The following is a 14,961-nucleotide window of genomic DNA, read 5'->3' on the forward strand; positions in this document are numbered from 1 at the left end:
GCCCGCTCTCTGTGCTGAACTTATCGTCTGCTTTCGAGTCTGTGCTATTTTTTTCACTCTCGCCTTGTCAACGCACTCGCGAATAAGTGGGATATTGTTTAAGTGTTCATGCATTGCATGCACGAGTAAAAGAACAACAGCTCATCGCAGTTTTAACTGTTCTTGATTATTTCAGAGACTGGTGTCAGAGTGGCCACTGTACCTGTTGTATTGTGTGGGAGGGGCAGATTTGAGAGAGAGAGGAAGCTAGCCTGAGGTACATTGTAGAATGAAAACTTGCAGGGGAGCAAGAATGCATCACCAGCCACGAAGGTGTACATACAACTTTTTTTGAGGTGCCTATATTTGTTTGATTGTTAAATGTATGTATTTGTTGTTTTTAAAGGCTATCAAGAAAACTGTTGTCATTTAAATTTGTAACACTCAGGCACATATAGTTTCACACACACACAAGATTAACTCACTTGCATGCCCACAGAAGAAGTTTGCTCTTCACATTGTTCTGTTGTTGTTGTTTTTATAATGTAATCATTGTAACATCAACACTCAGTAATAACCAATATTACAACACAATCACTTTTTCATCAGAACTCACTCACATACTACATGTATTAAACCCTGGTTTATGGACACTTGCATTTGTACTTTGCATGGGAAAGCAGCCTGAATTTCAGATGAACTTTAATAAAAGAAGATTTATATGTATGTTGCTCTAGATGCATGTTTTAATAAATAATAATGACATTCAGGAAAGTAAAAGGACTGTTGAAGTTTGCTGTTGTAAAATGTCTGATGATTAGGGTTCTGTTGCACATTTAGTGAATTGACTGTACCAATTGCTGTTATTATTTACACCCAATCAGTGCATCCACATGATATTATGTAGCTTAAATTAAAGAACATGTTTTGATGTGTTCAGAACATACCGACAAGTTGCACACTCACTGACTTTCCGAAAGAACAGGAAAGTTCTTCCTGCCTGTCTGGTCACTGCCATCAGAGACCTCTTTCTGTCACAGAGCTACACAGGCTTCAAATATATGTAAGATAAATAAAAGGTACATTACAACTCTCAACTGCGGGGTGTGTGTGTGTGTGTGGGGGGGGGATGTGCATAACCATTGCATACTTAAGGTCGGTTTAAACTGCAAACAGAAATGTGGAGCTTGCATAACAATTCTTGCTTTGGCAGATTTGGAGATAGGCAGCCTCAGTCTATATAGTTGGTCACCAGTTGGGGCGTCCTGCTTGGTGACAACTTGAGCTTTGTCAACTGGTCTAGCTGTAGCAGTCAAAGTCTGGGCACTGTTGCATTGTAGTCTTGCTGTGTATGCAGAGCTTTGTTGTAGCTGCCATAGGCCAGTGTTGCCATAGACCAGTGTTAGGATCACCACCCCCTCAAACAGCTCCTTCAGTTAACCTGATGCCTGTTTTAGACAGAAAAAAAAGTTACCACAATCAGCAGAACTTTCACTGGAGAATGGGCATAATTCTTTCATACTTTCTTTCTCATAGCTTTTTTTGGTTTTTATAATCTCTTCATTACACTAAATAACATCCATCTTAAGACCTATTTTGAGCCTGAATTTAAGTTGACTAGTAATGATATTAATCATAATGTATTTATTTTTATAATGTACAAACTAGAGTATGTATGTGCCAAGGACTACTTCTCTCAGGACATGCAGACCAAAATTCAGGCCTCTGATCTCAGAGGCCATTGTTCAATTGTATGACTTCCTACTGCCAACATAGTTTGTATTTTGTTGTTTTTGTCCATAATTATGTTAAAGAAGATATAGAGTGAACATAAAGATGCTATTTTATGGGTTTTGAGATGAATTTTTTTGCTGAGAGTGAGAGTTTAGAACAAGAAGAGGTAAGACTACTTGGCCCTTTTTATGTGTTGTTATTATTATCTTAAAATCATCATTCAAGTAAAGGACTTAAAGAAATAAATGAAACACCAATGGATATCATATTCATAAGTAAGAAAATGAAAAAGAGAGAAAGAAATATGGGGGGAGGGGGGGGGGGTGAGCAGTAAAAAGGCTACTATTCAACTTCAAGAGACGCAAAAACGTTATGAACATCAATATAATTGTAGAGTTCACTAACTTATAAATGTGTCCTCTGAAAAGCATTACAATGTTAATTTTAGTTGTAATTGTGAAAGATATGATGACGAATACATGAAAGAATATTGAAATAATTTGCATCAACTTTAGTGAAAATACTTTGAAAGCCTGCACTATTTTACACACGCAAAAAAATCAAGATACACTGGCCGGGACTTGAACCCAGATAACCAAGCCTTAGGCTTGGGATGTTACCTTACATTACCAGCATGGGGGATTTTTGTGTGTTTATCTTTCCTTTTTTAGTGGGAGGGGGGCGGGGTCAAAAAAGCTTAGGCCTACCCTTTCGCTGGGATCAGATCATTCTAGCTCTTTTCACTGAAGTCTGGAGGAGAACTGCATCCTTCTCGTGGTCTCGTTCCAGATTCTGAAGTCCATGAAGCAGCACATTGGAGAGATGCCTGAAGAGCCTATCGCAAGTAATGTCTATGTCATTGAAACTGGCCAATGTGCACAAGATGCCAGTAAGTCTCTTGCGGCAGCATGCCCGATGACGAGCCTTTTTCACAAAAGAAAGTCCAATCCTCACAAGCTCAAATGTGCAGGCATGTGGTGTCTTCAACTTGCCTCTAGACACTTGGTGGATGAAATCCTTGGCCTCACTGGTGACAAAGGGCTCTTCGTCCGTGAACCCAAGCTCCTCTTCACACTTGCTTTCCAGCCAGCCTGCAACATAAGCTGCACTGCTCTCCTCACTTGCTGTCAGTGTCACGTCTGCTGTACAGATCTCCATGGAGGCTGCATCCTCAAAATCAACACTAATACCTAGGCAGGTGTGCTCTTTTGGCGCAGACTCAACCTCGATAGACTCCAGGAAAGAAGCTGCATGTTTGGCGAGTCGTTTTTGGCTGGCAGAAAATACATCTCTAGATGTCATGAAGCAGTTTGCCCCGGTTGTCTGTCGATAGACTCCAAATTCACCTTCGAGTCTGTCACTTTGAATTTCTCTCAGAACAACATAGTCAAATCCGGCAGAAGTGAGCAGATAGTGGCAAACAGCTTTCAGACCTTCCATGGTTTGAACCAAAGCCTTCCTGGTGTCATGAGTAAGGCATTTTATCCGTGATGCTCCCTGCCCTGACTCTGCCTGCTTGAAAATCATCAAGAAAGTATCCAAGGAAGTTGAAGCTTTCTCTTGGACAGCACGATGTGGGTCATTCAGACGCTGATCTTGTCCTTTTCCAGATACATTGACAGTTTTCCACCAGTTGAGGACTGTTTCAATGAAGCTAGCCGTCTGACTGCATCCTCTCAACCTCAGTGCGGCAACCACTTTGTCATTGAAAACTCTCAAAACATGTTTCACATTTTGAAGTTGAAGCTTTGAAGGACAAACAGCAGAGTGAGTGAGTGGGCTTGTCTTGAGGATGTTGTCTCTCTCTTCTTTGTACAGCTGCACAACGTCTTCAAAAGATGCAGTTGCATCATCACCAAGCGTTATTTGTTTGGTCTTTTCAGTAATCCAATTGTTGCGAATGCACTTGAGGAGATGAACTGTATCAAATAAGAGGAACCAGGTACGCTCTTCACTCAGTGGATGCTTGGCTATGGCAGTTGTCTCTGATTGTCTGTCGAACAGTTTGCAAAAGTGTTGATTGACCTTGTGGTTGTCTGTTATGGACCCTAAAACATGACCACCTGCTTTCTCTACACGACCTGCTGCCTCCATCACAACGCCATACTGGTAGTCCGCTGTCAGCCTGTGCACGGGTGTCACAGAAATCATGACGCTAGGTCCCCTGTGTAGCGCCTTCATCATTACACAGAGCATGGACGTTGCTTTGCTGTTCTCATCATTTTTTGCCATGCCACTCAAAACACCACCAGCAAAAGCAACAGTCGGCCTAATTTTCACTTCGTCGACCAACAAGAACACATTCTTTTGCTGGTCGATCTTAACTTTTTCAAACGTTCCTTTCAACACAGAGTCAGTGTCAACTGATGAAACTACAGATTGCAGCTTACGCTTACTGGGCAGCACAAGATACTCTCTTAGAAGTTCATAGTTGCAGTGGGGGAACGACTCGATGGCAAAACAATAATCATTGACAGAGTACTGCTTCTCAATCAAAAGCTGCAGCTGATGTGTAAGAAATGACAGTTTCTGGGCATTCTTATTGTCTCTACAGCAGTCAGACTCGGACGAATGAGAACGCAAAATATCTACAACTTTTCTGGTCACAGAATCACAGTGGGGTTCAAAGTTGACAGCTATATGAACTGCTTCAAGAAACTGACTGTTTGAATTCATGCCATTATTAGGATGCAGAATTTTCCCTAAGGGCACTCTTATTCCACTCTTAAATGCAATGAGAGTAAGTACACAAGTGAGTGTCGCTTTGTTTTCCACAATGATGGAGACTTCTGATTCGCTAAAATCATCGTTCATGAAGACACACACAAGCCGATCGTTTGTTCTATTGATGATGACATTCGTGTACTTTTTTCTCAATTCTGACTCTGGCCTGAAACTTGAAAAGTCTTTGATAGTATCCTTTTCCCTCCAGAAGGCTAGCTGACGGTCCTCAGCATTCGTTGTACGAGGTGGAGGTTTTGAGGTCGGCAGACATGATTTGAGAACATCAAATTCGGTTGGGGGATCAACAGGCCGTGCTTTTGTTCCAATCCCTTTTGCAGCATAACCTTCTTTCCAATGGCGTTCACAGATGCGATATGTTTCTGGATTGATCACAAAGTGTTCGCGTGGAGGGATTGCTGCAATCCAGCTCTGCCTTTCTAATGAGTCTGCTGGAAGTTTGAACAAACGACACTTGTTCGCCTTGTTGTAGTTTCCTTTACAGTTCACCACACCACACTTGTTCACCATTTTGAAACATTACTAAAAAAAACCTGCCATTTACAGATCAGGAACAGTGTACCGTATCCAAAGAATCAAAAACAGCAAATCACTTTGTAAAACTTTGAAGACAATCACAATGGATGACTGTTGTCAGGCGATTTAGAACAATACATCACATCCAAGCACTGGAAACTGATACAAAAAATTCACACTGTCGATACTTGAAGACGTAATCCAAGACTTCCTTCACTGAATATGAAGTAACTACAGTATCCGAGGCAATAGAAACTGCGATTCACTTTTGTAAACACATCAATTGAACACGTTGGTTGCCATTTTGAATGAAAACAGGAAGGAACAGTGTACGTATCCGGTTTTGTGCGTGCGTTAAAGAAAATAGTGCAGGCTTTCAGCATGTTCTTATTCGTCTAAATTAGTTTATATGTGATAATTCATCATTTAATTGTCTTTAATATGGTATAAACATTATATCGAATGCATGCTGAGTGTCGGATCTTTTGAAAACAGATCGTCTCTATCAACACAGAGAGAGAAGTAGCCCTTCATTAAATTATTGCGCGCTGCGTGTGTGCCAGACTCCAAAGCAGCAGCCCAGGGGATCTAAAAATAGCACAGCTCGCAGCAGGCGCAAATTCAGCATAGCCTTCGAGATTGTTGGCTGGGTTTTGGCTGTGCGTGTACTGGTAGAAGGAGTACTTGACATGTGGATATGTGTGTGATGGTGCTGGTATGGATATGCGTGGTTTGGGTTATGTGTGTACTGATGTGTACATTTTATGTGTTTTGTATGTTTTGCGAGTGCGATTTTATGTGATGTTATTCTGTACACCAGCCAAAACAAAATGTCTGGTATATTAGATAATAAACGCACCTTTAAATTTATTAGCGACTACACCCCGTCACCCTGCAGTCCCCCTCCCCCCCATTACACCCTACACTTTTAACATTGTATAAAAAATCATGTCCCAATATAGGTCCCTAGTTACCTGGGAGGACGTTAAGCTCCATAATCAACATCAACAACGTATTGAATTGAATTGAAAAGCTGGGGTTAGGAGGTCTAACTTCTTGAATTAAAGTGGTTTTTTTCTCAGGTGCATGTAGTTTTTTATTTGCTTGAAATCATGGTGTATTCTGGTTGTAAGAGAAGAGTCAATTTCCTTGTAAGCCTGCAAAATTAAGATTTGTCATTTTTGAAGTACATTTTTGTAAGAGTCCAAAATAGTCCAGGATAAGGAGGAAAAACATAGGGTGGGTCAGGAAATCTGAAACATTGCATAGTTTTGTTTTGCCTATGTAGACACAAAAAGTACTGAGTACTTCCCCCCCCCCCCCCCCCCCCCCCCCCCAAGAGAGCATAGCTGTTTTAATTATTTTAATGCCACTGTTAGCAAGAGGAGTACTACAGACAGCAATCAAACAGTGGATTTTTTCTGTAGACATTGTTATTTCTGTTTAGGTGTTTCAGTAGTTTTCTATGCGGATAAATCATGCTGCATGATCACTAGAAACAATCCAGCTCTGTAGCATGCAAGTTTTTTAAAGGTTTTTTTCCCATGTTACTCTGAGAGAAAAAAACAACCCACAGAGATAAAGTTGAACTGGCAGTTTGACTGAAGCAGTGGTAATACAATCAATTTTTTTTATGTGGATGATGATGTCCATACATGTACAGTTTGGTTGTATTATTTTGCTAGACTATTTGTTTCTGTTAGATATATCTGCTCACATGATTGTTGTTCATAATTTGACATTACATTTACTGCTGATCAAAATGTATTGTTGGAATAGGTCTGCTTAATATTCTGACTGCAGTTTTGTAATAAAATCAAATAACACAGATGTTTTAAGTATCAAAGTGCTTTTCACACACACACACACACACACACACACACACACACACACACACACACACACACACACACACACACACTCACTCACACACTATGAGTATGACTGCAAACATGAATTTGTACTTGTATTAATTATAATTACTGTATTACAGAACCTGATCTGAAAAAAAGGACAACAGCAAATTATTCATGCAAGCTTGCTGTATTAACGATTTCTTTATCCATTTAATACAACACTGAATTAAAAGATAACAACTATAACAACGTGTGTGTGTTTGTGTGAATGTCTATGTGTATATGGACGGACACTGATTAAACCTGAGACTCATCGATTACCCAGGTGAGTGTAAAAGAGGGAGAGAGAGAGGGAACTTTAAGGTGGGTGCATGGGGACGGGCATGTAGTAACAGATATATGTTTTAATCTGTAATCTTAACACATGTGCTTAAAATTAGGAACAGATGCCATTCCACTACAAATACTGTCAGTCTGACAAAAACGCCCAGTGACACTGAACCCCTATCCCTTACAGAACACATTCAGTATACATGTACTCACTTCCTTTCGTCTGCGTTTAGTGAAAGCAGATCGTTCTGATGACACTGATTGGTATCCGGTTTCTGACCTCCTGTGAGTGGTCAACAATTGTCGGAACTGGAACTGCGTTAGGCAACAGCTGTTTTGTGTGTGCCAGGTTTTCTTGCCGGCTTAACTGCGTTCGCATTGGAAGAAAGTGTCGCGAAACACAGCACATCGTGTTGGCCGTTTCCAGTTAATCAGTCTTGCTGCAGAAGTTGTAAGCCCATCGGAAAAGGGTGACAACTGATGCCTGAACCTTTTTTCTATACTTCATAGCTATCAGCAGCCGTGCGCATTCCTTCGGCGTGCTGTTGATGCTCGATTTAGGCAAACGCCCACTTGAGCGTAAGCTGTAACTTTCGGTTTCCAAACACAAAGTGACGTCACAGCCGGTTCTCGTCTACTGGCGGCCATTTCGAAGTCTCGTTTAGCAGACGAATTTGGCGGAACGTTTTTAATTAAATCACAATGATTAAGCTACGAATCGGTGAATTTCTTTACATTTTTGGAATCTTTAGGTGCATTTCTCTAACCTTCAGTCATCGGTTAGTGGTTCTAATAACCTTTAAAACAGCGTGGTCTGGTCCTTTAAGAATCGACATCATCCGGGCCATGTAATCTAATTCTAAAAAAGCATGACCTGGTGATAGTAAACACACACACACACATTGGCCGGTGTATGTCCCCCGCCTATTTCGGCAGTCATACTTCGTTTTAGGGGGATACCAAACCAACCATGACAGCTCTCACCTGCACAGGGTCACTCTCAGGGTTACTGGCGTCGGTGGGAATGTGGAAGCGAAGCTCCATCAAGTTGACGGCAGCATCGTCGTTCTGGTGGAACTCCAAGGTGACCTCGTTCTTGCTGGTGGTGGTGTGGGAAACGTTGGTCAGAGGGATGTCAAACACCAAGTTCTTGTCCACTTCAAAGTTGAGTGAGTTTCCTGGTGGGAAAAACAAACAAATTAATGCCACGACTTCATCTCAATTTTACTCTGCATTCTTGAGCTTTCCCCCACCTGGTGCACTTACCTTGATCGTGGTGTGGGGGCTTGTGTGCCTTGACAACCTCCGGAGCTATGTCGGCGGGGACCTCGTGTCCCTGGTAGGTCCAACCATGCCGAACAGATCCGCGTGAGGTAGAGGCCAGACTAAAATGTGTACCCTGGTCCTCCAGGTTGGGGGTTCAGCTTAGGGCCAACAACTCTAACTGGTAAAACCGAGTGAGTTACAGAAACAGCGACAAAGAGCTGCCCTACACGCCACCAGGCGTGAAAGTTTCTAATCAGACCTGGGAACCCCTGTTTTGCACTTAGAGTACAGTGGAACCCCTCACAAGGACCCACCTCTCTAACGACTACCCCGCCACAACGACCCTTTTTTTTTTAACCGATGTGTTTCCTTATATAGTTGTCACCAGTGTAGCGACCACCCCGCTCTAACGTCTAAGGACTGACCTAACAGCTTGTGTAACGACTTTGTCAGATCACAGGCGGAGGTATCGTTCACTGGACCACCACTATGATAGTAAGACTACTTGTAGTCTTACTATGATAGTGGTGGTCCAGTGAACGATACCTCCGCCTGTGGTCAGACAAAGCCAAGACTCTAAGTCAGCGGAACGCATCACTGACAAACCGGTTATAACCAGTTTAATAGCATTCACCTAATAGAAGTCGCCGCAGATTTTCATTTCGCTCGATTAGCGATTACCGGTACTTTATTAGCTCTCTACTCAAGACTCGACACTTTTCTCTTTCTTTCGCGAATCTTCGTTTGTCAACAAGTCGTCGTGACAAGATAGCGTACAGAGAAACACCGGATGTATCATGATCTCGCGCGCGCGAGATTTCGTTTTTTTGTGTCTCGCGATAGTTGGAGGAGCGAGAGCCACCCTGTTGTGTTTTCGTCTGCTCGAAATGTGCGCCAAATTCGTGACGCGGCCTATACGTGGCTCGTCCCATTTTTTTTTAAAAGTCGGGGGTGCGGCTTATAAAACGGTGCGTCTTGTAATCCGTCAAATACGGTAACTCTTTTTGCATTGAAACATGCACCAGAACTGGTGGACACCATCGACAATGTCAAACATGAAATCGAAGCAGTTTGCTTGAGGAAACGGTCGTCAGCAACTCAAACTTCTCTGCGTTCTTTTTTTAAGAAAATCTGAGGTGACTTTCTTTGTGGCCCCCTGACCCCGCCCCCTCCCTCTGTAAGGACCCCCCCTCCATAAGGACCAATTTTTGTCAACATTTTCAAGGTCGCTAGAGAGGGGTTCCACTGTATTCTCAAGCAAACTTGGTGTATTTTCAGAAAAATGAGCGTACTCCACACAACATTTCTACATCCACGATTCAAACATATTTCACACGCGTCCGTCACACAGATAATTAAGTTTATGAATACATTTAAAACATGTGCTTCTTTTAATGTTTTAGTGACAAAAACTGTAATCATGTGTTAAAATACTGGATCGGCTTTGGGATGCGCTAGTAAAGAAAAAGTAGTCAAGGAATGTTTCTCGTCGTATTTATTTTTCACTGACCGTTCTGCTCATATTCTAGACAATCATGTGTACAAAATACAGCGGAATCGTATGGGTTCCCCGGTCTGTCTAATCTTAAGGTACAAAACTAATGCAATCCATCTGCTTACCTTGAAACCTGGCCAGACCCCAGTTCCATCCTTTTAGGGACATGTCTACTTTTTCCAGGGGTGTCTCGTAGTATTCTTCTAGAAACTTGTTTAACCGATCAAAGTCCTAAACAAACAACCAACACAACAAGATCATTGAAAGTGAAACATATAATACAAGTAAATGACAACAATTCATGAAGTCAAACATTGTTCAAAATGGAAGGTGGGGGCATTACTATTCGTCTGACAATTAATGAATTATTTACAAAGTCATCACAAAAAACAAATGTATTCAACATGGCATTTATCGACTAGTGCTTACCTTTCAAATCACATAACATAACAGCCACATAAACAGTTTCAACACAATAACAAATTAACTGAAAAAAAAGAAAATAAACTTACAAAGAAAGTCAATCATGTTCAATAATCAGGAAAATCTGCCTGCAGATTAGACTATCGGTAGCTACTATCCGTAGCTTCGACTTTCTCAAGAGAACCTTGAACAAATGAAGCAGAGTGCTGTTTAGAGATCTGATAAACAAAGGGAAGTAAGCACTCTAAATACATATGTGACCCTTTTCTTGGAATCAGTCTTAACTCGCAACCCGCACAGTGAGCTACACACGAATAACAGTGCAGGGGGTCAACATGGGTGATATTGAGATTTGGTGTGCAATGAAGTCTTCAAACATTTATCTATCGTTTGGTATCGGTTTTTTTAATCAAAGGTGATTGTAAGTGGGTGAAATAATTATAGTTAATTATAGTTATCAATTATGATCATAAACACGCCCAAATCGACCCATCTTTGAGCAAACAGAAATACCCTTAACCTTTGCAGAACCCTTACATATCGCATTTATTATGTACAGAACCGAATGCGCTTGGCCTTTCGCGGGCTGTGCTCTCCGTGTGTGTATGACACATGCTGAGCGAGCCAGCCTCAGAAAACGTGACGTAAACAATCGTTTGATTCTAACCAATTAGGAGCGAGGATCTATACTTTAATATATACATTTGTAGCGAGACTTTGATATATACATTTGTAGCCATTTCTAACCACATTATATGTCAAATTCAAAGTATTGGATACTTTTTAGCCATTGTGTGACGTTCGCTCCTGTATGTTTGTTTGGGGTGGTTTTTTTGGGGGGGTTGGGGGTGCACAATCACTTAAAATCAACAACATTTATCACCAGTGCTGGACTGATTGTGTAACCTCTGCGAACGCCAAGAAGAAAGAAGAAGACTTAAAATCAACACATCATTACACTTATGGATTAAAATGTTGGCAAAAAATCAAGAAGACAGGGTAATTCTAAGACCATGTTGCTAAGGAGAAAGTGTGGGAGTAGTGTACACAAACTTCTAAGTCTGTTTTCTTAGAAAGGCTCGCGATGGAGGTGTTGACTCCAAACCGTCATAACTTCTACAATTTTTGAGTTACAATCTGGTTACAACAATCATTCTGGTATCAAAATAATCAGCAAAAATTGTAGTTTTTGGAAATGTAATAATCTCAAAACCTTCAAAATCTACCAAAGACTGATTTGGTGGTGCGGGGTCACATATAATGTGCACATGTGTAAATTGTAATATTAATAGACTATAGAGTAAGTGCGAGTTATTGGGAACCTGGCACCTGAGAAAATAACAAGCATCATTCTCCAAGACACTAACACTAAGTGACTAAAGTATACAGTCATACACAAGAACCAGCTTGTATTCCTGACCGGACATAGTCCTTAGATCAAGACCAGGGGTTGACACTAACTTATTTGGCCTGGGGCCACACTGGCCCCAGAGATGGAAATTGCTGGGGCGGAAAACAAAAATCTGGGGCCCACTCTTATTCATGCTAAGTATATATAAGGTATTTATACCTTCAGAATCCCCACTTTTTCCAAGTGGTTCTCCACTATAAGATCTGCACGGGCGGCAATGCATTGATTGTCTGTTTTACTTCATCGTACTGAAGCCAGGGAAATTCTTTCAACCATTATTTTGACATTGAAATTACGACAGCGCTTCGCGCTTTTGGCTGCATCGGTCTCCTTTTTCGTTTCTCTCCACCCTGTTCTTCATCTTCATTTCCATGTCTTTTTACACCAGGGAAGTGTCGCCACATTTTGCGTTTGGAATTTGAAACCGATACTTATTTCTCACGCTAAAGAGCGCAATCTGGGAGTTATTTCCCTTGCGGCATTGTCCTTCGACGATTTCAATTTTTTTTCTTGACTGCGGCATTGATCTACAGGCGGAAGGTATCGTCCACTGGACTACTACTATCACAGAAAGTAGTCTTTCTGTGATAGTAGTAGTCCAGTGGACGATACCTTCCGCCTGTGATTGATCGTAACGCAAATTTCAGTGACGACTTTGACTAGCGATTTTTAGTGATTTGCTCTGGCATTAGAATTTTCGGTTTGTCATTGTTGGAATTTATCCTGGGGCGGAGTGGGCCCCAAGCTCCGGCAATGTTTGGGGCGGAACACAAAACTCTGGGGCGTTCCGCCCCCCGCCCCCGCTAGTGTCGAACCCTGAAGACTGCTTTTTATAGAGAACAAACACACAAACACATACATTGTAATAACAGGGTTGCCTCAAAGGTAACTGGGAGATTAACATTTTAATCTGTGAACGCTGCCCGTCTTGAGTAAGATTTTGAGGATGAAAGTCGCTTGTTCATTTCAATGCTAGTTATTCTCTCAGGTGCCGGGAGAATGGTTCTGAATAACTCGTACTTATTCTATTACACATGTCAGATGCATTTGGAGCGTTTACTTCCCTTTGTTTATTAGATATGATTTTAGCAACTGTTTTTTTATGATTTCAATTGAACATCCTGAAAATCAGGAAAACCACCAAAACATAATTTTTTAAAAGTTAAATGAAGATCGGAACTTTCATCCCTAACATTTATTTTTTTATTTTTTTTAAATTAAGCAAATTATGCTCAGTTCTTCACCGCCTCTTTGAAGCCATCATATCTGTGAACGCTGCCCGTCTTGAGCACCAGTTTGAGGCAGAGTCCCCGGGCCCGCTTCAGCCATTGGCATTTCTCCACCTCCGAGCTCTGGAACTGGTCCACCTTGCCTGTCTTGTTGTTCTTGAAAATGACGCTGTTGCGCTGAAGCTTTAATCTCCCTGGATTCTGCACACAGGCACAATATCATATTATTTATCATTATACAACTCCTGTAATGCAACCGAGGAGTGGATTAAATCTAGTTTTTTTTTTTTTTTTTTTTTTTTTTAAATACATTTTCAGCGGGACAATACATAACAAGTTAATTAATCCAACGCTCGATAGACAAAGGCGAGAATTTACAAATTACCAATTACAGTACCAGTTTTCAGCACAGCATCATACAGCGCATATATAAATAACTTTACATTAACAGCACAATACTACTAGTTATCTATATTCTTATACACAGTTCAATTTGACTAGAAATTTCGAACTCGAGCTTGGTTCTGAAATAAGATCTTCATGTTAGTTTTTGGATTTCCGTACTTAAACTGGCTTATGCACATTTTCGATATCAATATAAGGTGATTAATTATGAAGGTTTTCTCTCTGGGGATATCACGTGTGAAATACCCAAAAAGAGCCTCTTCGCAGCTTAACTTTATATTTTTGCCTGTACATTTAAATATGTACCCTTGACATTCCTGCCATATGGGTTGCACTGCTCTACACTGCCAAAAAAAGTGCTCGATGAAGTCGGTTTCGTTACAATACTGACAAAGATTTGTTTGACGAATTCCCATCTTATGTAGCAAAATATTGGTGGGATATATATTGTGTAAAATTTTCCAATGCAATAGACGAAGACGGGTTTCTGTCGAGCATTCGTTAGCTAATTTCCAGTGTTTATCTTCTAATGTAATATTTAATTTGTTCGACCAAAATCCAGCTGAGCTTGGCTCCTTTATCTCATAATTTAACATCTTTAGGCGAATTTGGCGTGGAGATAATTGTATAAATGGCATATGATCAGAACGGGCCTGACCCGTATCACGCAATAATAGAGCTTTAATGGCAGTCTGTATTGCATTATATTCAAATAGGCGAGACTGTTTATATCCAGTTAGTTCACATATTTCCTCAAAAGAGCACATGTCGTTATCGTTAAAAACATCTTTAACAACGCATATTTTAGCCTTTATCCAGTCATTCATGTATAGCGTTTGCTTCCTGTACCTTATATTTGTATTATTCCATAAGGTTTGATTGCGTACACTTATCTGCTGTTCATTACTGCTTATTTCTTTGATCTTGTGTTTATTGTTTAGCCAGGTGATAAAAGCTTGTTTCCAGAAATATTGCTTTATGGCACCTAGTCCTTTAAAATTTTCTGCACTCACATTTGAGCGCAGACAGCATAAGCGTTCGCCCAGATTTAAAAAGGATGCCAATGGAATCTGTTGCCACTTTGCGTTACTTCCGTCCAGCAGCCTCATAATCCATGAAATTAGAAATGATGTTTGTACATCTTTGACATTAATCATTTTCAGACCTCCAAGATTTGTCTCTTGGCACATTACTTTTCTATTAACTTTTTCATAAGCTCTTTTGTTTGAATATTTTTTCTTCCAGATAAATCGGAATAGAGATGAATTTAGCTTATTGAGGAAGTTTTCTGTGGCACATAGAGATTGCAGTGCGTAAGTAAACTGTGACAACATTAATGTTTTGACTATACAAATTTTCCCCATTATACTTAGGTTTCTTTTCGACCATGTTGCTATTAATGAATTTACTTTATGTAGTTTAGGTTCCCAGTTTTCTTCTATGTTGGAGGCTGGGACAGAGTTGTTGAAATGAATACCTAAGATTTTGATTTGTTTTTTCCAAATAATATTACATGGTCGGTCAGCAGAAAATTTATTTATACCAAGCCACATTGCTTCTGTCTTTTGATCATTC

General features: G+C 40.6%; 2 protein-coding genes and 1 long non-coding RNA gene across 3 annotated transcripts in view; all 3 read right to left on the bottom strand.

The window, feature by feature from the left end:
* Positions 1–13,182, bottom strand: part of LOC138975750 (FACT complex subunit SSRP1-like) — a gene marked incomplete at its 5' end in the record, with an annotated part of 34,689 nt that extends 21,507 nt beyond the window's left edge. Inside the window, 3 exon segments of the mRNA XM_070348498.1 lie at positions 8,142–8,335; positions 10,044–10,149; positions 12,997–13,182. Of these exon segments, the coding sequence (XP_070204599.1) occupies positions 8,142–8,335; positions 10,044–10,149; positions 12,997–13,182 (486 nt within the window).
* On the bottom strand, positions 915–7,981 carry LOC138975751 (uncharacterized). Its single transcript, XR_011458735.1, has 2 exons — positions 7,371–7,981; positions 915–1,427 (listed from the first exon to the last, which is right to left on the bottom strand). It is a non-coding gene; the product is annotated as an uncharacterized lncRNA (long non-coding RNA).
* LOC138975749 (uncharacterized) lies at positions 1,833–5,309 on the bottom strand. The gene has a single exon (XM_070348497.1). The coding sequence runs from the start codon at positions 4,963–4,965 to the stop codon at positions 2,434–2,436; it is 2,532 nt and encodes an 843-aa protein (XP_070204598.1). The 5' UTR covers positions 4,966–5,309; the 3' UTR covers positions 1,833–2,433.
* Positions 13,183–14,961: the final 1,779 nt, after the last annotated feature.

This window comes from Littorina saxatilis, linkage group LG9 (assembly GCF_037325665.1).
Source record: "Littorina saxatilis isolate snail1 linkage group LG9, US_GU_Lsax_2.0, whole genome shotgun sequence".
In the NCBI taxonomy this organism is placed as follows: Eukaryota; Metazoa; Mollusca; class Gastropoda; order Littorinimorpha; family Littorinidae; genus Littorina; species Littorina saxatilis.

What these genes read in the sequence shown, in the direction of transcription:
- LOC138975749 (XM_070348497.1), bottom strand. Translation starts at nt 4,965, where the DNA reads ATGGTGAACAAGTGTGGTGTGGTGAACTGTAAAGGAAACTACAACAAG.